Below are 26,711 nucleotides of genomic sequence, written 5' to 3'. Positions count from 1 at the left end.
TACGAATACCGCTGTGGAACCCATCCTGGCCTTCCCTGTGAGGTGTCCACTCCTGGGCACCCCCAAGGTGGAGGCCAGGCATCCTTAGCGTTGTGGTGGGGGCCGTTGTGGAGATTAAGCAAGCTATTGCCCAGAGTTGCAGAGTGGGACTCCATGATTGGAATAGGCACCGAGGCGAGAATTATCAGGTCCGTGGAATTTTTGAGCCCAAGACCCGCCGAGGCAGAGAATTGAACCCTGGTCCCGGGCTAGACCTCTGCATCAGGGTCTGCCACTCTAATCATTGAGGGATGTTGTTCCAGACTCTGGATGATAGATGGAATAGGCTTGATGTCTTGTTATTTCCTGATTTACACTCCTCAATCTGATGGTGTCCTGGAGGCAGGCGTGCCGAGATCCATCCGGGACAGTGAGCTTGTCTGCTGATAAACGGGGGGAGGGAGGCTGGTTGTGATAGCTCTGTAGATGATGCAGCTGGCTTTGAAAATGGAAAGCCAATGGAGTTCAATCCAGATGGGTGTTGTCAATTCACGGAAAGCCTCAGAAAAAAAAACCACAGAGAAGCTTTACAACAAATCACTCGTGCAGAATACTTAGATCTGAATACCATATCACTGCTAGCCACAACAACACACTGGAGGCAAGAACTAGGACAAAACAAATGCGCGCAAATTGTATTCCTGTCCTTTCACCATTTTAAAATTTTGTATTCTCTAATTCAAATGTTGCTGGGTGAGTTCATAAATGAAAGCATGTAGAAATCATAGGGGCTTCACTCTACAATTTTGAAACCATCAGACTTTGCCAATTTTCTACTGGCCTTATCAATGATTGGTTTTACTTTCCCTGTTATAAATCCTTTGATATCTCACCTGATCTTCCTGTTTGATCTGCCTCCATTACTAGATTTCATCACTATCAGCAGTACAGTCTGCTGTGATCTCTGTTGCTCAGTACTTTGTCTTGCAGTCTAATAACTTTGGTTCGCAAATGATTCTCCTTTAAGAGTTACTCCTTGCTAAGCGATGACTTACTCCTGCATTCTGGGATTGTCACAATTACACAAGTACAAAAAACAATGTGGATCGCATTGTATGTGCTTTCTATTTCATTTTATTTTGAGGATTTGAACTGAACGTTGTCCATCAAAGTTGCCTACATCATGAACTTGCTTGGCGAGTAAAGATGTACCTCTCCCGGCTCAGACGTCTACGGTTACCTCTCTCCTCCTTGTAGATGGATGGAGTTTGAGTTTATAGGATAATAGTTAATCTGTTCGGTGGAACGAACAATGTCACCGCTTGCTTCTGGAGACAAGTGGCTAACACCTAAAACCCCTGCCCAGTCAGTGGTCCATGGGGAATCACTGCCAGTTACAGTGGTTAGTGTTGGGATCTGGTGGATACTTCTGAGGAGGAGCCACTGAATCTGCTTATTTGGTGCCATCGCAGCTCTAAACAGTCTCCAGATAAAGATGAAAAAACACCCAAAAAAATACTAAATGTCCTCACTCCCTGTTCTTTCAGTAATTTTATTGCATTTTTCTCTTTATCATTTGAGATGTTCCTTCCTAGGTCAGGTGATGGAAGTTGATGCCATCATCTCCATTTGCTTAGTTGAAGTAATTTTGTTTTCTTTGCATTTCTTTAATCTCCAAGAGCCCCTTCTCTTGGGCCCACATGTATCCAATGCATTGACTTCGACAAGTCTGCTCCTTGCTTCCTTATAGTGAATCAAAGTTTCGCCCGAAAATTCTGGGTCTGTTGACTCTTCCTTGGATGCGGCCTCTTGGGTTAGGGATAATAACTTTGATTTGCTTCCCCTAAATTCTTTGACAATGCTTGTTTACCCAAATACATGGCTGTCAGGCGCAGTATACTTGGTTTCCTTCTCCCAATATAATAAGTTCTCGTTCTTTATTGTGATGAGATGTTCCTGGGAGGAAAGTGCCGATAATTCCTGCTCAGCTTCTGGTTTCCCTTATCTATTAATGGGACATCATTAAAATCCATTCTGAGCATCGCTGAGTCATCTGTCCGTATAGAGTTCGCAATACTGAGCTCAAGATAACGCACATCATCGTCCATAAGTGGCCCATACCAGACATACCGCGAGTTCGATCGGGGCCTGCTTGATTTGATGGGTTTCCAAAGCTGGTCCAAACACAGCTGAGGGGCAACTCTGGAAAGAGTCCCTTTTAGCAAGGCCTTCCGTTAACCCCAATCTGCTGCGTTAATGGGGAAGATGCAGGTCTCTGTGTTCTTCTCAGATTTGGGCTAATATCCCAGTGCCATTAACAGTTCGTTTCTTAAAGGTTTAGGTATTATAACTGCATAATCAGAACACACCCTGTTTCCTGGGCCATGCATTATCATGGCAACATGGTTTCACATCCTCAATGCCCAGCAGTCATGGAGCGCCTTCCTTGACTGTTTTTTATACATCAATTCCCTTTCAGCGCCTGGATACCCTTATCGGTGATTAGGCACGCTCTACAAATTCATACAAGTTAAAGGTTTTACCTGCCGCTTTGCTCGTGGAGATGAGGATTTCTTATCCATCTTTAACTAATTGCCTTTAAACATGACAAATATGGTGACTGACAATGAATGTTATTCTCTTGTACAAGGTGGACACAGCAGCTGCTCTTCATCATTTAGACTGTAATCATTGTTACCTTGAAACTGCAATCATTTTCTGTGCTTGCTCTGTAGCTACTTCCCTATACTTGCTTTTTGTTTGTAGGGATTGGCTTAGTTCTGGTATTCTTTTAAAATGTACTAGCTGTTGCTGCGATCTCAGAAGAAAGGAAATTCAAGGAAACTCGTTATGATAACATTGAATTTACATTGTGTAATTTTTATTGAAACTTAGTCGTTTTAATATGAAAAACATTTCAAAGTGTGGCTTGAGCAGTGCGTACTCGATCGGCTTCCAATCTTGATTCTGGTTGCTCTTCCGTTTCATTTGAGCAGGCTTGAGCAGTGCGTAATTGATCAGTTTCCAATCTTGATTCTCGTTGCTCTCCTGTTTTATTCGAGCGGGCTTGAGCAGTGCGTTATCGATCAGTTTCCAATCTTGATTCTCGTTGCTTGTTCGTTTGAGAAGAACGGGCGTGAGCAGTGCGTACTCGATCGGCTTCCAATCTTTATTCTCATTGCTCGTTCGTTTGAGAAGAACGGGCTTGAGCAGTTTGTATTCGAACAGCTTCTAATCTCGCTTCCCGTTGCTTGTCTGTTTCTGAAGCTCGTAATGCCTTTTTCTTTCGTGCTTCAGATGTAGATCGACCAATCGATTTCCGTTTGCGGGGCATAACTGTCGACGATGCTCGCAAATTTGCTGACAATTTCAGTATTCGAAAGATTATGAGGACCCTGGGGGCCGATATTTAAAAAAATGTATGCCAGAAACCTTCGCGGAAGTTTACTCAAACAACTTCCCAAAGTTTCATGGCGATCGGATGAATGGTGTGGTAATGCATAAAGGACAAACAGACAGACAGACAGACAGACATACATTCGTTTTTATATAATAATAATAATATTAATAATATATAAAATAGAAGATTACAGTAAAACCACAACATTTAAGAAGAGTGGTGATTAATAATGGATGTAGAGGTGAAGGCTGAGATTTCTGTGCTGGGGAACTTCCTTATTTGAGTCCAACTGTTTTTCATCAAATTTTTTGACTTACCCGTGTCCTCGTCAATGGATTGAGTGTATTCGGAGATTGCTTTTATTGAGATTGACCAGCACGAAGAGCCGGCTGTGGTGACAAGATATTCAATCTACCTTTTTCAAAATGGATATAGATTGGCATGCTCCCTTTGTCTCCACGAGGCCGGCCGGCCTGTTTTAAGAGCGGTGATCATGAGGCGGTCTTCAGTAATTGTTGGGTGGCCTGGGATTCATATGACCATCCTTTCATCTCTCTTCTCCAGCTTGATAAATGTTGGGCTATAATTATACTAGGTGAGGTGTGGGAGCCACCCAAGAGAGAAGCAAGTAATAAGTACGTGATCACCTACCTGCAGTCTTGCTGAGGAGAGGTAGATGGACCACCCAAGCTAGCGGATGCCAAACACTCATGTGATTTGAATGATAGGAGTTTAATGCGCTTGGGAAAAACATTATAGAAAGCATGGCTGGCACAGTTTACTATTCCACTGTGTAAATATTCCTCCTAACTTTGCAGCTGTAATATACAAGTGACACCCAAAGACACAGAGACCTGGATAAATGTGCCCAAAATCAGGAAGCTTCGAATGTGCCACATTTAAGATGTATGCACCTGTCAGAGTAGCTCACCAGTAATGTGGGGAAAGTTCAAGGATTTCAAATCCGATTAATTTCCTGAGTTGGAGCATACCTGGTGTGCCCACTTCTGATCCAAACAATCAACGCAGTACTGTTTAATATTCCAAATGTACAAAAATAGTGAAACATTTTATCCAGAAGCATTCCGCTTATTATATATTCACCATCCAGTCACACTCCAACTTCCGTGGAGAGGACAGTCCTTTTTTACGCAACATTTCTGCATGGACCTCACATCTTATTCAGCACTGAAAATGAGGTATACATCATAAGTAATCTAATATATTTGTTAAATAGTATAAAAATTACTTTTTTTTAGGATTACTATTTATTTGTAGTAACCAGTGGATAGATGGATTAATAATCATGCTTTCAGTAAGAAATGTAACTCTTTTACTCCTTAATTACTAATATTGTTGTTTCTTTGCAGCTTCTGTGTACATCCAGGCCATCCTCCTTTGTGTCATCATCTTCCTGGCCTTCTACGTTGGGGCGCTTGTCGTTGCCTTCGTGCACTATTTTAGGTAAGCCCTCTGAACACTGTCATTTATATTAGAAGCCCCTGCTGTCTCTAGAAGGACAAGGGATTGCCAAGTTAAAAGGAATGTATTCAAAGAAGAAAAGCAGATCTCAAGTAGTCACCCTCCATGGGCTCCTATCAACTAAAGGCAAATTATTGCCCTCCACACTGATTGGTCAGTCTGTCTATCAGTTCTCTGGTTATTATTGGGTACACTCTGGAATGGATCCGTCACCCCATAAATCCCCAATGGATTCTAGCTCCATACGATCATGAGCCTGAATCTGCCCGCGCTTCACAGGGGCTTTCGACACCGATGAACCGCTCAAAATAGCCCTAGAGCTAACATATCAATTGAGACCCTTTGAAGGTATCTCTTATCTCTATTATAAGTTGTCTCAGTCTTTCTTGAAGCATAGGAAGACATGTAGGGCCTTATTTATGAGGCCTTGCGACAGTTTTGTGCTTCCGTTGGGTCACTTTTTGTGACGCATCAGCGGCGTAAAACATGCCCCTATTTACAAAGTGACGCATCTAAGCAGATGTGTCACTTTGTAAACCCCTGCGCTACATTATACATGCGTCAGGTATAATGTATGCAGGGTGGGCGTTCCCACGTAAGTAAGCCTTGTAGAAGTGATGCAGTGAAAGCTACCAGATTTCACAGCGCCACTTCTAGGGTGCAAATGCGTCAATAACTCACGCCTGCCTCACAGCAGGCATAAGACTGACGCAAGCCCTTACACATGGGGCATGGCCCATGTGAAAATACACATTGCAATATACGTCAGAAATACTGACGTATCTGTAACTCCTTACGACATGATGCGTCATACAGTAAATATGTCGCAAGGAGGGCACACTGAGAAGTGATGCGTTACTTCTCATAAATGAGGCTCGTAGAGTGTCTGCAAGCACGCCTTCCTCCACAGGGCACCTTGGACATAAGTGCAGGGCCGCCGGGCCAAAAGTACAGGTTATAGATGTTGAACCTCAGTTGGGGAGGGATCTCCTTGGAAGAGCACTGCCACACAGAGCCCTGACTTTGGTCAGCCTCCCAGTACTTCTCATGTCTCTGGATAACCCTTTGTGCCTCTGCCAGTGTAGGACCAGAAGTGCCAAATCCATGTCATTTCTTTGGATATCCACATACGATGCATTACACAGGATACATCTAAATGAACTCTTTGACATAGTCAGTGGATAGCCTCATCTACTACATGGCTTTGTCCCTCCTGGGTCTTCTACTGACACTCCTGCACTAGCTCATTGTAAATCTCACTCCAGACTTAGAAGGCATGTGCCCTCTGTTAGGGAGTTTATGGTGTTTGTTAAATGTACAAAAGAAGGATAGCTGTCAGCATGACTATACTCTGACAAAACCCACAGAAGCATTGTGTGTGTCTCTTTTTACCTACCCACACCTTTATATGTGCCTGATTTAAGCCACTGACAACATTGTGGGTGCCTCTTTTTAACTTACTGCATTGCAAGTGCCTCGTTTAACCCACTGCCAACAATGTGTGTGCCTTCTTCACTCCACTGACAGCATTGCGTGTGCCTCCTTTTACCCACGGACTTCATTATGGATATTACAGTCAAAATCAAATCAAAATAAGCTTTATTCGATTTTAGTAATTTAAAATCACAAAAGCAAGCAAATTCAAAAGATATTGCAGTCACGCCACTAACAGCGTTGTTTGTGCTGACATCATTATGTGTACTTCCTTTAACTCACTAACATCATTGTGTGATACTCCTATAACCCACTGACTGTATTGTGTGTGTGTCCTTGTGTGAGCCTCCTTTAACCCGTTAGGTGCTTATGACGAGCTGAGCTCATCATGACCGTTGCGGAACGCCCACGTGGGGATAATTCCCCTGCTGTGCTGGGCGTTCCATCAAACGGGCGTGGTGCCACCGTACTGCGTGACGAGCTGAGCTCGTCACGAGCACCGCGGCGCCGCGTGCGGCCCCCCTCATGCCCCGCATCGTGGGGGAATTAGCCCCGCGGTGAAGGGGTTAATCCACTGACATCATTGTGGGTCCTGCCTTTACTCCACTGACTGCATTGTATATGCTTCCATCACACCCCCGACAGCTTTGCATGAGCCTCATTTAACCCACCCACATCATTGTTTGGATTGTACCACTGAATATCGACAGCAACAATATTGTGTCATACTAATATTGAGGACAGAATACTGAGGAACAAAACACTGGAAGAGAAGTGCATATAGGGAAGAATAGATTTACTGTTCCTAACTCCACATCTGCGTACCTTGAACATATATGTACTGTGTAGGTACTATATTTGGAATTAGGTATAGAATATTTAGACTTACCTACCTGTCAATATTTTGGTTTGATATTCTGTCCCATTGATATTGTTGGTTTGATATTCAGAGGGCAAACCCATTGTTTGTGCCTCAGGTAACCCAGTGACTTCATTGTTTGTGCCGTCTTTAACCATCTGACATCATTTATTGTATTTTCTTTCACATCGAGTATGCTTTCTTTAACTCTGACATATTTGTGTGTACCTCCTTTAAACCAGTGACATTGTGTGTGTGCCTCCTATAACCCACTGAGTGCAATGTGTGTGCTTTCTGTTTTTTCCCAATGAGATTTTGCTCATTTTCAGGCAAATAAGATTGAACATTCAACCATGGGCCTATCCATAAGGGTTACAATGTGTCATATTTCTATCTTAGATTTAACAACTCTGTATATGCCCCAACCTCCGTCTCTCAAGCGGAAGTACAAAAGCAGTCCTTAGGCTTTAGTATAACTTCTCAATGTCGCCATTTTGGTAGTACTTTGCGCTTGGTTCATTTACTGGAGTTGCTTTTTTCCATCTCGTGAAATAATTTTCAAGACGGAGAGATTGCTAAGTTTTGGGGCAGCTATAGACAAAGTTTATGTCCTTCAAGTACTCCACCAAATGGTGCCACTGACTATTGTTTAGTCCAGGGTTTTCCAAAGTTGCTCCTGGAGGGCCAGATCCATGCCAGATTTTAAAGATAACTACATTTATCTAAATGGAGATATCCTAAAAATATGGCATGGATCCGGCCCTCCAGGACTGACTTTGGAGAACGCTGGTCTAGCCCATTCATGCATTGTGGGAAAAAGCGATCAGCTCTTTAGTCACCGAGATCATATCGGCAATCAATCTCCAGTCCACCTTGTGCATGTGCTTGATCTCTGGCAGATGAAGATTGAGTATGATGGTCGCTGGATCTGATCGCAAGCGGGTATTCCAGCGCTCCTTTCATGTGGTTCGGGATTTCCTTCCAAAAGAGAGTCAGACGTGGGTACACCCACCAAACATGCAGTGAGACTGCTATCTGGCCGCATCTCCTCCTGTGTAGGACATCTACATTGCACACATCTGTGTTAGCTTCTAGGATGTAACACGCCAATCCATCATGATTTTGTACATCAGTTCCCTATTCTGTATCCCTCTACAAAGAGATGGGATGTCAACCCAAAGCTTCTGCCATTGGTCTACAAGGATAGTTCACCCCAGACAACCCTGCCACTTTCTCATAAATGGCAACTACCAGGCAGTGCTCATGTCTAGTAGAGCAGCATGTATTGGAAATAGGGCCCCGGGCCCCTAAGACTGGGTGTGTCCTTTCTTTAACCCATGGACAGCAGTGTGTTCCTACTTCAACCCACTAACAGCACTAAGCGAACCTCCTTTGACTTGCTGATGCCATGTCTGACTAGTCGTACAGACTATAGTATTGTAGATAATACCAGTAAGTGGGGGTTATTGATGAGTTTCTAGGACCAGCTGTACTTCTATAAAAAAAGAATGCAAGTGCTTTCGTGCTGCAAACACAGTTGACTCGTATGTCTTCTCATTTTCAGGATCAGGAGGAAGACCTTGGAAAGGAGTTACAGTCCTGATGAAGGTAGCCAACACAATTTTCCCAACAGCACTGTTTTCCATTTATTCCTGTGCCACAATTTTTCTTTTCAGGATCGGTGAAGGGCACAGACCTATTAGACGTAATGTGTGATACCCTCTCGAAGAGCTTTTATTGCCATTTTGGATTGGTAGTGTGACCCTCCTGATACATTCCTGTACTCATTCGGTCTGGTTTTGCAAGGAGCTTCCATGTAATGAAAGGTCGACCATCTTCGTAGTACCATAGAACATTGCAGGCGGTGTCCTGTGAGCTAGAGAGCCCTGGTTGAAATTTGAGTTGACCAGTTCAAAATGGTGCCTTCTAGATGCTTGGGTGCTGTATGTTTTTTTTGCATACATACTGAACTTTATAGATAGAATTTCAGCGATTTCAGCTGCAACCTTGACCTGTTTATTGGTGTCTATTAGTTTAATGGGTATCTATTGCCACAACTTAATCCAGTAGGAACCATTTGTAATTGGAATTACCACTAGAGGGGAAATCATCTTGGGAGTTTGAAATAAATTCAGTGAGAGGACCTTTGAATGCTAATATCCATTGTGGCGATGCTTTGGAGGTACTCGTGACAGCGCCCTGAACCACATACAGAAAATGTATTACATTTTTTGGGCTTCGGGCGCATGAATACGTAAAAATAAAAGACTTAGGGCCTGCTTTAGATCTTGTCGGACGGGTTACTCCATCACAACAGTGATGGATATTCTGTCCGCTGAAATATAAATCCCATTATATCCTATGGTATTTATATTTCGGTGGAAAGGATAGCCGTTACCGTTGTGACGGAGTAATCCATCCGCCAAGGTCTAAATCAGGCCCTTACTTGGAAACAGTCATGGGAGGTTATTGGATTTTACTTAAGAAGTCAGTAGACCCCACAAATTACAGCCATACTAAGACATAGGTACTTGTGGTGTTTTGTGACGATGAGGAATGGTATTTGATGGTATGGACTTTGTGGGACAGTTGATTATGTGGAGAAGAGTTGTGGTTACATTTTCCAGTCTGATTCATCCAGCTGGTCTAAATCGGTGTCTCCCTTTTCCTCCTGATGAAGACCCCAGACTGAGGAACAATTAACCTTCATCTCTCAAAGGGGTCGAATTGGCGATGGTCTTTTATAACCTTTCGAGCACAAACGACAGAAATAATTATCTGTGTCAGAATAATGCTATGTTTGTTTTGTATTGATTTGCCTTCATATGACTGGATAGGTTTCAGCAATCTTTGATGTATATATTGTACATTGCCTTTCCTCTTCTACAACCCTCATAAGTGCACCTCCTTTCCTGAGCACTCTCTCGCCCCTTTTCTAGAGCACCGGTTTTCGAAATGTACAGGCAATCATGCTGTCCTCTATAATCATGTGATGATCAGAGAATAAATTGCATTCATTTGATCTGTCATGGTGATACTTTGATTCCTCTTCGTGTTAAATTATTCACCACTGTGACCACCCTTTTGTTGTCCTGTACTTTTCCCGGGTCTAGTGGTATTTCCAGTCACCCCTTTGTTGTATAACTCTACAGTGCACAATGTGGCAACCCTGATGGTTAGCGGGCCATTCAGTATGATGAGAGGTAACTGTGTTTTACATTCGCGGTTTGACACAACAGACGAAACCAACCTTTGGAGCAATGCTTAATTTGAGCTGGTGGTTTCCGGTGCTGAGGACCAGCACTTTATTGTCAACACCGGCGCTTGTGACAGTTTGCCACAAGTGGGTGCTGTCTGGCTAATTTAGAGGTTATCACACAACAGTTGATTATTAATTCAATATACATTAAACATTACTGTTACTGGCTCAGTATAAAGTGTCAACCTATGGTGAGGCACTGTGCACTGAGTCCAGGCAACCCTTAGTGATAGTGTTTAGGTCCCTGAAAACCATAGCTCTCAAGGGATAGCTCAGGAGAGCAGCTAAGGCTTATTCAGAAGAGTGTAAAGTGGGTGCATTTGCCACTGAGTCAGTCAGTAAACTTTCACACAGAAAAGAACCAGCCAGGTGAGTATAAAAAATACTTTGTATTTATTAGCACACTAGAAACGAGCTTGGTATATCTCCTAGCCAGAGATATCAACTACACATAAGAAATACTTCAGAAATAGATAAGGAGCACACGAAAACACATAGGGCCCAACTGGGGGCCAGACCATATACTAAAATAGTGGGATGTGAAACAAGTACCAACACAGGACTGGTACCCAAGAATGGAGGACCCCAGGAGAATCACAAAGCCACTCAAGGTGAGTAGCCAGGGACCCCAAGGCGCATGGGTGCAGAGTGGTTACACCAGGTCAAATGTTGAGTGGATAACACAGAGGAAGTCATGGTTGGATTTTTACAGTTCTAGTACACTTCCCAAAGGACCCAAGAGGAACCACTTGGATCAAGGAAGTTTGGAGAGGCACCCCACTTGTGGGTACCCCAGAAACCAGGATACCTACACCAGGGAGCCCAGGTGTATAGGGATGAAGTGGTGTCAGAACCGCCTGTAGATGCCAATGTAGGTTCTTGGAACTGAGCATCTACAGAGTCTCATGGACCAGGCCGGTGGAACCAGGACATAGAATCCAGAAAAGAAGAACCTGAAAGCAAAGGGGACAGAGTCCAAACCTCCCGGAGGTGACCAGGAGGCACTGGAACACAATACCAGCCCTTGCTGGAGGTTTTGCTGTACAACTGTGAGGTCGAAGCAGCAACTGTGGAGAAACCAGGTGGCGATGCAGGCGCACAGGCGCTGTCCATGAGCTGTCCCATGCCGGTCGACGTGTGTCGGAAGGTCAGTGGCCAGCAGGACCACCACGAAGCCTTGGCAAACGCAAACGGATTGCGGGTGATGATGCTGTGTTGCGGACCAGCAAGGTCTGTGGAACTACCCCAGCAACTGTAAGTCAAAGCCAGCCGTCAGCACTCAGGAGAGCCAATAGGAATCAGCGGAGCCCCCCTCAAGGACCCTCTGGCAGCAGGCACATGAAGTCACAGGGAAGCCTCAGCAGCACACAAGAGATGAAGGCCCACGATGCAGAGGATGCAGGCAGTAATTAAAGAAAACAAGGGTACCCCATTAGTAGAACCTGGGGTGAACGTATTTGTAGGAATTACAATGGTTTTTTGTGGCCCCAAAGGGGTCCTGGGGAGGATACTTTAGATTATGAAATTAATTCATAAAATTAATTCAGGGAGAAGGTCTTGGCAAGGTACCATATAGGTAAATTGTATTACAATATTATGCAAAAAATAACGATAATTACTTCCTTTTACAGGTGCTCACATATGTGACAAAAAAGTGCTCAAAGTGACTTTAGTGAAATATATTAAAAAACAATTATATACACTTATATACAAAGATGTCACCACAAGGTTATTCCCACAAAAATATATACAATGAAAATAGGGAAGGTTTCCTTGAGTTTGTCGACGGCGTTTCGATCTAGAATATTTTAGATCATCATCAGGACGTGAGCTTCCCTGAAATTATTAATAAAATTAATTTTAGTCCTATGGTATTGCACAAGAGTGAACAACAGATTAATTAATACTCCCAAAGCTCTGCGGCTTAAACAATTTTAGGCATTATTTAACTAGGATGAGCAGCACTGAGCTACACAAAATCGTTTTCCAAAGAGTTATTAATACAATGGAAAACAAGGTTATTTACACGTTTTTTTTAAAGAAAGAGAAAAGAGTTTATAAGCTGTACAAAATCAATTTGCATTAATACAACTTGAAAAATAAAGTATAAACTAGTTTACGCGCTTTTGCATGCTAGTGAACTCACTTCAGGAAGTGTCTCAACAGTAATTCAAAAGCGGTGGAGAAATTAATTCTGCCGGTATGATGAATCACACTTTCTAAAATTTAAAGAAAGATGGTTTTTATTAAAGAAATTCAAATTTGGAGTTCATAATGTGGTGTTACCCAAGAGTTATCAGAATGGGGACTTACACGGTGTCTGTACAATAGACGTCGGGGATTGGAGAGACTAGTACTGTTTACATGTGAAGTCTCCGTCTCCAGAAGGTCATCTATTAACAAGTAGAAACTATTTAAATAACCTATATGCCTAATTGTTTTTTGGAAAAAACAGAATATTCCATCAGTTTAATCTTTTTTACCGTGGCCGTGTTATTTCCTTAAGCCAGACGTTGTTTATCAAGGAGGGAACTATTGCACGATCTGTAGTCTGGTTTGGTCGTGTGGCGGCGTCAGGGCGGGAGCTAGTCGAAAAAGTGACAATACACGGAAGGGTAGATTAGATTAAACCCCCCTGCATCAAGGTGCGTATTTAAAGGAAGGGAAAAGGGGACGTATCTGTGGCGGTGCCTGTACTTACTTAATCACCGCAGTGTTCTGTGCCGAGGGGTGTCGGCCGCTGTCTCAGTATTCCGGCGTTCTTCCGAGCACTACCATACTGAGCGCGGGGTATATTTAAGCGCATGCGTCGGCTACATGATACTCCGCGCATGCGCATACCGTACTTGTAATGCGCATGTCTAGAGGGGTAGTGTCACTAAGGGGAGTACCTGCCAGTTTTGTTTTTAACGTTTTTTTACGCAAGGCAGGACATTGTTCTTGGAGCTGTGCGATGCTGGAGGCAGGGGCTTCTTGGAACTTGAAAATCTTTTCTGAAGAGAGCCAGCATGCCTTGGTAACAACAAACAGACGCTGTGCATAGGGAGGCAGTTTATGTCAGCCAGAAAGGGATTACAGTCACCCCGGTTGCAGTGAGGAATGGTCAGGCCTCTGGAGAACCACAAAACTACCACCTATGTTGCCGAGCTGGGTGATGTTCAGGGGACCTCAGTCAAAAAAGTGGTCCCCTTTGGGTAACTTAAAACACCATAGCACAAACGCTCAGACACATACTCATATATCCAGAACATAACACCACCACCATCAAAGGGCCAAGTGCTAAAGAATTTTAGAATACAAATATTTTAATAAAAGTAGACCAGACAAATGGTCACACACAGAACATATTTTGCACAAAATATTAAAAAGACTTTTTTACATCAAATTAAAAACATTATACATCACATAAATTGCAAAAATACATTTTTTAAAACAGATAAATCAGTGCAACATTGGAGAACCTGCAAGATAAAGAATTCTAGTCATTTAAAAGGCAGATACATAAGACCAAGATCATTTGTCCAACAATTAATTTTTTGTATAGATACTTCCGTAATTAGAACAAATGTCTCAACAGTCTAAAATGTGCCTTTTATTAAAAAAGCATTGACGCGTTTCGGTGGGTGTAATTATTTAAGCACCACCTTCTTCAGGACAAGAGATGATATCTCTCAAACCCCAACACAAATCTTCTCTGTATCCCAGGTGTCTTTCAAATTAACAAAGCAGATATACCCTTTCAGCAACACTCTCGGGGGTGGATTAACCTCCCTTTCAGTTAGACACCTCTGAGGTTCTCCAACCCCTTTGTTACCTGCATCCAATGGTTGGAGGGAGATTACGCCAATCTATGCCTCTGTACTTCAAATAGAATATCCAGACGCACACGTGACAATATATATCTGGGTCTCAGACTTTTTCTCTTCTTCCTCTGGGGTTCTCGTGTTATTTCAGCAGCTCATAGTATATCTCATATTAGTCGTCTGCATGCGGGGTATCAAAGCCTCTGTGGACAAAAGAAAGATGTATGATGCTTTTACTTTGATGTAAAAAAGTATTTTTAATATTCGTGCAAAATATGTTCTGTGTGTGACCATTTGTCTGGACTACTTTTAATAAAATATTTGTATTCTAAAATTGTTTAGCACTTGGCCCTTTGATGGTGGTGGTGTTATGTTCTGGTGGTATGGGTATGTGTCTGAGCGTTTGTGCCATGGTGTTTTAAGTTACCCAAAGGGGACCACTTTTTTGAGTGAGGTCTATTTGGTGCCCTACTCCTTTGGTGTGAATGGGGCCCCTCTCATTTATTTGAGATGTTCATGGGACAACAAGATCAGCAAATCTGTCATTGTCGTAGAGGTGCCTGCGGATGCAGTGAAGTTACTCTTTTACTTCAAGGGAGATTCCTTCTGGCTTGGATGCAGGCTAAGTCCTTGGTGACTCAGAGGATGTGCAGCCACTGAGTTGCAGAACTTGAAGAAGCACAGGGACGAAGATGGAGCAAGAATCTTCTAACTGAAAGCAGTCTTGCCTTTGGTCCTGGCCCAAAGAACAGCAGAGTTCCAGTGTCCACCAGCAGAAGAGTCTTTGGACAGTCTTCAGATGACAGACAGTCAGATCTTGAAGTTGTTGTTGGGGCGATTCTAAGGACCCTCTCTTAAGGGAGCCCTTAAGTAACCCAAAAAAGGGGAAGAACCTCTTCTGTGGTGACCTGCCTATCAGAGGGGGTCAGGGACGCTACTCAGCTGGCCTAGCCAGCCAGATGCTCCCAAGGGCCAAGATTCAACATGGCAGAATCAAGTAGCCACCTGGAGGAGCTCTAGGCACCGCCCTAAGGAGGAGCTGGAGGGGGTGGGGGTGTGGACAATCCTCTGTCCTTTGTGTGGTTTTGCACCAGAGCAGGAGCCAAGGACTCCTGAACTGGGCTAAACCGTTTATGCAAGGAGGGCACCAAATGTGCCCTTCAATGCAGTCTGGTGGAGCTCGGAAAAGCCCCCCACCCTACCTAATTGTAAAGGAGAGGTGGTCACACCTCTCCTTAGCAGGAAATCCTTTGTTCAGCTTCCTTGGCCGATGTTTAAAGCTCATCAGCAGGGGGCCAGAACACTGTCTAGTGTCAGCAGCAGCACGGGCTGGCAGACAGACCCCGTAACGCTACACAGGTAGGTATTAGGGGGTCCTCTAAGGAGCCCCCAAGTACATGGTATCATTCAACCAACAATGGATTCGGTGTAGTTGAATGATTCCAACATGTTTGACACCAAACATGATCAGGTTTGGGGAAGCCATTATGTAGATGGACATCTCAAATTGCCAGTGTCCACTACATACCTTAAAATGTCTACCTTCTCTTACAAAGCCCAGATAATGGAGTCCAGGGTTTGTAGGGCTACCTCTGCTCATGCAGGAATACCCACCCACTTAGAAGCATGTACCCTGCCTTTTGGACTGAAGGGCCTACCTTAGGGGTGACTTATAGGTTAAAAGTGCAGTGACCATATCTAAAGTTAACAGTGCATGGACCATTTCATGCAGGTTAAGACAGCAGCTCTGTAGACACAGTTTGCATGGGCTCCCATGGGTGGCGGCCCTGGTGTACCAACGCCCTGTGTACCTCAGTACCATATACTAGGGGCTTACAATGGTACCCCAGTGTGCCAACTGTGGGGGGACCAAAGTACTTATCATAGAATTTAGAGGAGAGAGAGCACATTCATTGGGGGTCCTGGTTAGCAGGATCCCAGTGAACTACAGTCAAAACACACTGACATCAGGCAAAAAGCGGGGGTATCTATGCCAGAAGGATCCTACTTTCCTGCACCACCCAAGCCATTCTTATAGCTTTGAGGGCCTGGAATAGTCCGAATTATCACACTTGTAGGAGTGTGATGGTTAGTAGTTGTGTTGTTACTATCATTGACAACATGGCAGGGGCGATGTGTGGTGCAAGCTGCAGGGGGCTCCTGACAAGAGCCCTGGCACTTATTTGTTTTGGAAATTAAGAACTGCCTTGTAGTGCAATGCTCTAACTATGGTGACCACCTCCCTACAGGTCATTACAACACTCTTTCCAGTCATGGATTTTTGTGATAGTCTAATGCATTGTGGGTCTTGTAGACTTGTTTTAATTAGAATCCTGAAATTAAAGATTTGTAGGTGAAATGTTCAGCACCGAAGGCAATGTCCACAATGGTGGGCACCCTAGGTTTAACAGGGTACGCCAGGATGGCTGGTTGACATTATAAGTGATCTGTACTGAGGCACGTGCAACACTTTTAGATTTGTAGGAACTGCGGGCGATATTATCAAGAACGGCGATAACATTATTGTCTTTTTAGCGGCAGGAAACTGCTGCTAAAGCGGTGATAATGGGCTTGATAATATGCCCTGGAGAATTCCAATAGAAGCCCAGGTTCTGGTGTGAAGAACATCAAACCTGGGCTTCTATTGGAATTCTCAAGGGCATATTATCAAGTCCCTTATCGCCGCTTTAGCGGCAAGCAGCGAGAACGTAATCCCCGTTCTTGATAATATGACTCCAAGTTTCCTGTTTTTTTGTTCATGACGAAGGCAGTCTGCTGAAAATCCCTTTCTTCCTCTATCTCCGCCTGAAAATAGGGAATGTTTGGGCTCCTATTCACACTCTCTGCTCGTACAAGTAGAACTGAAAAATTCGAGAAATGTTAAAATTATCTTTTTTTGCTCCATTTTAATGGAAAATTGAAGAAGGGTGTCAGAGGCAGCAGGTGAGTGGAAGAAGAGTTTATTTGTAGAAAGAGGTGCGTAGAGGCGGTGTCAACCGGGCGCGGGTGAGTTACCAGCTGACTCCAGAGCACACAAGTAAACAGAACTGAAGCACCTCGTGGCGCGCGCTCACGAGGAGGGAAGAGCGCGAGGCACTTCCGCATCCGGACAGCCAGGTTCATGACGTCATCACTTCTCACTCTGCCAACAGGATCAACAAGGTAGAAACGCTACTTGAACTGGGTGGCAGTACCTTGCAAAGTGTAACTTAAAACTGGTTTAGCAGCATATAAAGCAAGCACTACAAAAATGCATGTTCATGAGTCATTGCTCCTTCCCACAATTTCTGCTTGAGAATTGCAGATGCTGGAACACGTTGACTCACTTGGTGCACCTAATGCATAGGGGAAATTATAATTACTTATAAAGATTATTTTGTACCTTTCTTCTTTTCAGGGAACATATTACCTTCCCTGACACACGACTTGTGAAAATAGTGAACATTTGTTTCACCTTCTACACTAAAACACTTGCAAGTAGGCGAGTCATGTGTTTAATTCCAGAAACCTCCAATCTCATCGGGTGATCCTGCAGCTGTGTACTGTTAGAAAGTGGGTTGTAGGTTGAGCAGGGAATGAGCCCAAGTCAGGCAGCAACCACAATCCTAGTCAGGGTAAGAAGCAGGCAAACTCTAAATCATCCTTTGCTCTGTGCCCAGGTACCACAGGGTGAGCCGTCAGGCGTAACTGAGAGTCAATGTGTACAGTATTTGTGTAACACTTCAAAAAGCAAAACAGTGAAATCACCGCACAAAAAGATGCAACGCCAAGTTAGAAAAAAAGAGCTTAATTTAATAAATAAAACAAAACCAAAATGACAACTATCCAATAAGTAGAACTTGCGATAGACATTTGTAAAGAATAAACTGTAAAATAGCACTTAGAAGCAATAAACACTTATCTGGAATATGTGGTCACTCCGGAATTGACAAGGTCAAGAATTCAGGCCGACCACGATGGAGCTTAGGCTGGATACAGGGATCCAGTGAGGCTCACTGAACAAAAGTACCTTAATCCTGGTTGTTTTTACAGAGTTGTGGGGTGCAGCCATGCGATGCGTCAGTGTTCCCCACGCATCAGTTTTCTCCACACAGCAGCGTTGATGCATTGGTTCCGAAGGCAATGCGCTGGTTCTGAGATGTGACGGTCCCAAAGGTGACGCGCTGGGATTCTCCATGCAGTAGAGGTGATGCATCGATCTTTAATCTTCTCCACGCTGTGGCAGTGATGCATTGGTTCTGAAGTGGCAGTTCCAAAGGTGGTGCGCTGGATCCGAGGAGGATGACCCGTATTCGTCGTAGTCGCGCTGACGGCAGAGCCTTCTCATATATAGGCCCCAAGTATTGGAACTCTCTCCCTGAGGCTTTACGTAAATCCACCTCCTACTTGGCTTTCAGAAAGCAACTTAAAACTTTTTTATTTTAACGTTATGTTTCCTGTAATTGTAGCTTTCCTAGACTTCCGCTTTTGGGGATACCTTTTTTGGGGTAAGCGCTGAGATACCCCAGGGTGTGTCATGCGCTATACAAGAGCCCAATAACTTAACATAACATAACATGCCCCGGTCCTATTCCTGCAACAGTGGCGATCCGTCAATTCTAGTCTCGCAGCAGAAGATACGTCAGTTCACTTAAGGAAGGGACTCAAGACCTGACTTTTCAACAGATACCTGCAGTCGTGGGTGGGGGCGGGGGGTCGCACGGGGATAGGGTCATGCGGGGAGGGGGGTTAATTTAAACAAATTTAATTAAAACTTACCTTATCCTCTGGTCCCGCATCGCGTCGCCTTCTCTCTCTGCTCCGAGTCCCAGGAAGCAGGCAGACTCCCTCTCCTCCCCTAAGCCAATCATGGAGAAAACGGGAGAGTTTGTATGACTGGCTTGGTCGGCCAGGGCCGACCAAACAGTCAGCACCCACAACAGTTGGCAAGCCACTCCTCCCCTTCCCTGCAGCAGGACCACCTGCCCGCCCGCCACCAACTAAATCCTTCTTTCTCCTTTCACGCAGTGCGAGACGCAGAAACATAAAATTGTATTCATAATACAAGTTTTATGTTTCTGCTTCTCACACTGCGAGAAAGCAGTGGGGCGACACTCCTCCGCTCACATGGAAGAGCCGCCCGCTCCAGTGATATCTATACCCTGGCTATACCCTGATACATATAACCCTACATTGATATCTATATCCTAGTACGTATACCCCCAGTGGTATATATTTCTTGACTATACCATAGTGCGTGTACGCCTACATTGATATCTATACCCTAGTATGTATACCCCTAAAGTAATATCTATAACCTGCCTATATCTTAGTACATGTAGCCCTACACTTATATCTATATCCTGCCTATACCCTAGTATGTATACCCCTACACTACAAAACCAACGATCCTGTTGGTTTTGAGTCTTCCTAGGCCAGTAAACAACAACAGGTACTGACTCGTGATTTGAGACTGAGCTCTGAGGTTGTAGGTGAGAGATATCAGTCCCATGTTAGCAGCAGTGGCAAAGCTAAGCAGACATGCAGTTGAATTTCTCTGAAGAACATGAATTGGCGCGTACACTGACATTGTTTTGTGTCTCATGGTTCCTGTAAATGACACTTGGCTCTGTAGTGATTTAGAAGTAGCCCACGTGTACACCTTGGTGTTTGATGGGGTAATGCATGGCTCAGGAGTTAAGCTGGTAAACTTCTCTACTGGCATGATATTAATTGATGAACCACTGTCTATAATGAAGGTTATGGGGCAACAGCTCACCTTTAATGTCATTTTGGGACAGTGTCCAAATGAAATTTGTCACTTTGTTTGATGCTTTTCTTTTGATTTTTGACCTTCATTGTAAGCAGCTAATCCTATATGGGCATGTTGATCTTTTGTGCATATCATCAACACACATACATCTTCTTAACTAGTGTTTGATAATAACGTTGAAGAGCCTTTATTTGATGAACATGATGACAATCGACTTGGTTTCTACTTGTCCTAACTGGTGTCACTTATTGGCCTTGTGGGCATGATTAGAATACTTCTGGAACTTTCTGGCGCTCATTTTGTCTTCTTGTTTTCAATTTCTCTTTCGCTTTGCAGACCATTATGAAGTGGTTTCCTTCCCGCAGCCTTTGCATATCTGTCCTATGGCTGGACATTTACCTTCATGGGGAAATGAAAACTCACATCGGGAGCATAACTTTTTCTTCTTCTCAGACATCTACTTCTGTGTATCTATTTTGTGCGTTTACTTGCTTTTAATAATCAATGCTGGTTCATTGTGCGATGTTCCTGCTTCCATATCAGCAGCTTGTTGATTTGCTTGTTCTTCTGCCCTTGCAGCCATTAACATTTTCTCTACACTGAGTGTCTCTCTCAACATGTGTCTCCTGAAGGAATCTGAAAGACAGCCATCACTGACTTTGAGGCGTATGGCTTTTTCTTCATTATTATGATCACAATTAAATTCTTCATTAAAGTCACAGAACTTACAGTGTTTGATACGTGCCACAATTCATACAACAAACTCATCAGCCTATTGTCGTGCTTGGTTGAATATGTACCTTTCATATTCAAGATTGGATTGAACTTGGCTACCAGTGTTTCTTTTGTCTTTTGGTACAATATTGCATCAGTTTGGAAGACATTCTTTAGCACTTCTTTCACTCCACCGCCTGCAAGAGTTTTCAAATATTTAATAATTTTCTTGTAGTCTTTTTCTTTCAACGCTTCTATGAAATCATTGAATGTCTTGATCTATGCAGCCCACCTGGCACGGATGTCTTTTTCTCTTTGCTGTGTCAAACAAAGGTGGTGGCTTCAGGAATGTAGCCGCATCATATCTTGCATTTCCTTTTGTTGCTATTAAGATCATGTGATGTTCAGGCAGCGTTTTTCGCGCCAAGCGGGACCGACAAACCTTCCATGCAATACCCCCAATGTTTGGGCCTGGTTGCCTCGTCCGATTTTAAGATCATACAGCACTTGTGCCGGTACATAGGTTTCTCCTTTCGTACCTGTTTTTTACTGCCTTTACCATTTGCTACCTATGGATAAGGGCTTCGTGTTATGACGCAACGCAGTATTTCTTCTTTCAGCCTTACCAGCAGGTTCTGGCAGGCTTTTCAAAGGTGCTCCTCTGCAGGGCCTTCAACTTCTTCGATGGCCGTGTATGGACTGGAGCAGGGCATTGACTCCACATTTGCCAATCACAGACTGCTTTGCATTGATTTGGGGAGCATGTGGCATGCACAAGCAGTTTGCTGTATTGGTGAAAATTCTCAGTGAAAACTGTCTTTTTTTATTCGGTGCCAGTTGTAGCGTCTTCCCCAGCCTGGGAGCATACAAATGAATATGCCACACATGGAGTTCTGTAACAGATGTCTTTATTCCTCAACATGCAACCACACACTGCACGCATTGCGTCATAACGTTTATGACCAACACTTAACACCTCCCAGCAGATTACGTAATTCCTGATTGTAGTCCGCACAGAACTGCAAGGGTCGTGGCACACATAATTTCAAGACACTACAGGGGTGTCCCCACTAGACTATACTTGCACTGTCCTGAATGACGTCAGTACTATTCCCTTTATGTTCCATTCTGAATTATTCAGTACACAAGTGCCTATAGCTCCTATAGCTCCTACTTTATACATGAGGCCCTTTGTTTCTGGACTCTTCTCACACTGCCCACATAGTTCGACACACATGACCCTATTGTTACAGTACTCAAGGTCGTACTGTTTATTCTTGTTTGATTAACGAACATGTTTTCCTTTCAAGCTCTAAATAGAGTATGCTGGTGGGGTTTTTCTATCTTTATTTTTTACCTTATCTGTTCTTAGCTCCCATGTGAACTCATGTCACTTGTGACCCCCTTCTGGCATTTTAGCCAAAAGTACTTCACACAGATTCTTAAGCACATGCTCATAATGGCAACATGTAATTACAAGTGCTGGCATGCAAGGCCTGCCGTAAGGTCTCGCATGTACCAAGGATGCACTGAGTCACAATGTAAAGAAAAATTGACACTGAAAACAGATCCATTCCAGTCAGCTCGCCGCCTGCAGCGCATGGCTTCCAACCTGTCCGCTTCACCTGACATTGAAATACTTGTGCAACTTGAGTGCTTAATTTATTTTAAAAAATAGTTGTCAGGGCTCTTGTCATGAGGCCACTGCAGCCTACACCACACATTGCCCCTGCCGTGTTGACAATGATACTAACAACACAACTACTAACCATCACACTCCTACAAGTGTGACGATGTGGACTATTCCAGGCCCTCAAAGCTATAAAATTGGTTTGAGTGGCAGGTAATAGTCATTTTCAATGTATATTGAAGTCAAAATAGACTGTTGATGTGGTCATCTCTAAATTGGACAGACATCGCCACCTTGTGGCAGACTGTCACAAGAGCCGGTGTTGACAATTAGTGCTGGTGCCCAGCACTGGAAACCACCTGCTCAAATTAAGCACTGCCAACTTGAAATATTCATTGAACGTTGTTAATGGAATAAAAATGTCTGGAGTAGTTCCTCTATCAGTAACATTACTCAGTGGGTTAAGTGGCCACCTGCAGGGGCCTCAGTGTGGTTTGGAATTCCCACGTTTAATCCCTGTGAGGATTATCAGTTGTTACAATGCACGCATTTACCACATATGTTTTTCCAATGCGTGTACTACAACACGCTGACCTTTACAACATATTGTACTCATTCTTTTACTTTACCACGCATTGTTCATTAAACAAGTGACCATGCATCCCCTTTAGCAGGACTACTACTATGTCACATTTGTGGGGTCTCTAACCTGTACAGTGCCTAATTTGTAATAAAATATATGCCACGGTCCGCGTCAGGAGGCTACTGGAGATTGAACCATCCATTACCCCTACCAGCGACAGTACCTACACAACTACTAACCCTAATACTCCTGCAAGGATGACAATTCAGACTAATCCAAGCCCCCAAAGCTATAAGAATGGCTTGGGTGGCAGCTATTAGTTGTTATTAATATATATTGGATTAAGAAGCAACTGTTGTTCTGCTTATGTCTAAATTACATCGACAGCGCCACCATGTGGCAGACTGTCATAAGTGCTGGTGCCCAGCACCGGCATCCACCTGCTCAAATAATGTACTAATGGGACATTTCCCATGCAGTTCATGCAGTGTGCATCACATTAAAAACCCAACCAAGACCATATATTTGGGTTTGGAAAAACAGTGGTTTTCGAGGCCTACCTTCGACTACTGATTGCGCTGCACTCTAAACACAGGTGTATCTCTGCGGCCTACCTTCGTCTACTGGTTGTGCTGCACTCTAAACACAGGTGTATCTCTGCGGCCTACCTTCGTCTACTGGTTGTGCTGCACTCTAAACACAGGTGTCTCTCTGCGGCCTACCTTCCACTCTGGGTTGTGCTGCACTCTGTAAACACAGGTGTCTCTCTGCGGCCTACCTTCCACTCTTGGTTGTGCTGCACTCTGTAAACACAGGTGTCTCTCTGTGGCCTACCTTCCACTCTTGGTTGTGCTGCACTCTGTAAAAACAGGTGTCTCTCTGTGGCCTACCTTCCACTCTTGGTTGTGCTGCACTCTGTAAACATGGGTGTCTGCCTGTGGCCCACCTTCCACCCTTGGTTGTGCTGTCCTCTTTAAACACAGGTGTTTGCCTGTGGCCTACCTTCAACTACTTGTTGTGCTGCACTCTGTAAACACAGGTGTCTCTCTGCGGCCTACCTTCAACTACTGGTTGTGCTGCACTCTGTAAACACAGGTGTCTGCCTGTGGCCTACCTTCCACTATTAGTTGTGCTGCACTCTGTAAACACTGGTGTGTCTCTGCGGCCTATCTTCCACTCTTAGTTGTGCTGCACTCTATAAACACAGGGGACTCTCTGTGGCCTACCTTTGACTACTGGTTATGCTGCACTCTGTAAACACAGGTGTCTGCCTGCCGCCTACCTTCCACTCTTAGTTGTGCTGCACTCTGTAAACCAAGGTGTCTCTCTTCTGCCTACCTTCCACTCTTATTTGTGCTGCACTCTATAAACACAGGTGTCTCTCTGTGGCCTACCTTCGACTACTGGTTGTGCTGCACTCTGTAAACACAGGTGTCTGCCTGTGGCCCACCTTCCACTGGTAGTTGTGCTGCACTCTGTAAACACAGGTGTCTGCCTGTGGCCTACGTTCCACTTCTAGTTGTGCTTCACTCTGTAAACACTGGTGTCTCTCTGCGGCCTACCTTCCACTCTTAGTTGTGCTGCCCTCTGTAAACACAGGTGTCTCTCTGCGGCCTACCTTCGACTACTGGTTGTGCTGCACTCTGTAAACACAGGTGTCTGCCTGTGGCCCACCTTCCACTGGTAGTTATGCTGCACTCTGTAAACACAGGTGTCTGTCTGTGGCCTACCTTCCACTCTTAGTTGTGCTGCACTCTATAAACACAGGTGTCTCTCTGTGGCCTACCTTCCACTACTAGTTGTGCTGCACTCTGTAAACACAGGTGTCTCTCTGCGGCCCACCTTCTACTCTTAGATGTGCTGCACTCTGTAAACACAGGTGTGTCTCTATGGCCCACCTTCCACTGCTAGTTGTGCTGCACTCTTTAAACACAGGTGTCTCTCTGCGGCCCACCTTCCACTACTAGTTGTGCTGCACTCTGTAAACACAGGTGTCTCTCTGCGGCCCACCTTCTACTCTTAGATGTGCTGCACTGTGTAAACACAGGTGTGTCTCTACGGCCCACCTTCCACTGCTAGTTGTGCTGCACTCTGTAAACGCAGGTGTCTGCCTGTGGCCTACCTTCGACTACTGATTGTGCTGCACTCTAAACACAGGTGTATCTCTGCGGCCTACCTTCGTCTACTGGTTGTGCTGCACTCTAAACACAGGTGTATCTCTGCGGCCTACCTTCGTCTAGTGGTTGTGCTGCACTCTAAACACAGATGTCTCTCTGCGGCCTACCTTCCACTCTTGGTTGTGCTGCACTCTGTAAACACAGGTGTCTCTCTGCGGCCTACCTACAACTACTGGTTGTGCTGCACTCTGTAAACACAGGTGTGTCTCTGCGGCCTACCTTCAACTACTGGTTGTGCTGCACTCTGTAAACACAGGTGTCTGCCTGTGGCCTACCTTCCACTATTAGTTGTGCTGCACTCTGTAAACACTGGTGTGTCTCTGCGGCCTATCTTCCACTCGTAGTTGTGCTGCACTCTATAAACACAGGGGACTCTCTGCGGCCTACCTTTGACTACTGGTTATGCTGCACTCTGTAAACACAGGTGTCTGCCTGCCACCTACCATCCACTCTTAGTTGTGCTGCACTCTGTAAACACAGGTGTCTCTCTTCTGCCTACCTTCCACTCTTATTTGTGCTGCACTCTATAAACACAGGTGTCTCTCTGTGGCCTACCTTCGACTACTGGTTGTGCTGCACCCTGTAAACACAGGTGTCTGCATGTGGCCCACCTTCCACTGGTAGTTGTGCTGCACTCTGTAAACACAGGTGTCTGCCTGTGGCCTACGTTCCACTTCTAGTTGTGCTTCACTCTGTAAACACTGGTGTCTCTCTGCGGCCTACCTTCCACTCTTAGTTGTGCTGCACTCTGTAAACACAGGTGTCTCTCTGCGGCCTACCTTCGACTACTGGTTGTGCTGCACTCTGTAAACACAGGTGTCTGCCTGTGGCCCACCTTCCACTGGTAGTTGTGCTGCACTCTGTAAACACAGGTGTCTGCCTGTGGCCTACCTTCCAATCTTAGTTGTGCTGCACTCTGTAAACAGAGGTGTCTCTCTGCGGCCCACCTTCCACTACTAGTTGTGCTGCACTCTGTTAACACAGGTGTCTGCCTGTGGCCCACCTTCCACTGGTAGTTATGCTGCACTCTGTAAACACAGGTGTCTGTCTGTGGCCTACCTTCCACTCTTAGTTGTGCTGCACTCTATAAACACAGGTGTCTCTCTGTGGCCTACCTTCCACTACTAGTTGTGCTGCACTCTGTAAACACAGGTGTCTCTCTGCGGCCCACCTTCTACTCTTAGATGTGCTGCACTCTGTAAACACAGGTGTGTCTCTATGGCCCACCTTCCATTGCTAGTTGTGCTGCACTCTTTAAACACAGGTGTCTCTCTGCGGCCCACCTTCCACTACTAGTTGTGCTGCACTCTGTAAACACAGGTGTCTCTCTGCAGCCCACCTTCTACTCTTAGATGTGCTGCACTCTGTAAACACAGGTGTGTCTCTACGGCCCACCTTCCACTGCTAGTTGTGCTGCACTCTGTAAACGCAGGTGTCTGCCTGTGGCCTACCTTCGACTACTGATTGTGCTGCACTCTAAACACAGGTGTATCTCTGCGGCCTACCTTCGTCTACTGGTTGTGCTGCACTCTAAACACAGATGTCTCTCTGCGGCCTACCTTCCACTCTTGGTTGTGCTGCACTCTGTAAACACAGGTGTCTCTCTGCGGCCTACCTTCAACTACTGGTTGTGCTGCAC

General features: G+C 44.7%; 1 protein-coding gene across 1 annotated transcript in view; it reads left to right on the top strand.

Annotated features, from left to right (window-relative positions):
• Positions 1-26,711, top strand: part of SIDT1 (SID1 transmembrane family member 1) — a 166,192-nt gene that overhangs the window by 51,164 nt on the left and 88,317 nt on the right. Inside the window, exons 7-8 of the mRNA XM_078655905.1 lie at positions 4,750-4,843; positions 8,719-8,762. Coding sequence (XP_078512031.1) covers positions 4,750-4,843; positions 8,719-8,762 — 138 coding nt within the window. The remainder of the gene's footprint in view (positions 1-4,749; positions 4,844-8,718; positions 8,763-26,711) is intronic.

The sequence above is a fragment of the Lissotriton helveticus genome, chromosome 8 (genome assembly GCF_964261635.1).
Source record: "Lissotriton helveticus chromosome 8, aLisHel1.1, whole genome shotgun sequence".
Lineage (NCBI taxonomy): Eukaryota > Metazoa > Chordata > Amphibia > Caudata > Salamandridae > Lissotriton > Lissotriton helveticus.
This window is presented reverse-complemented; position numbering and strand designations above follow the sequence as displayed.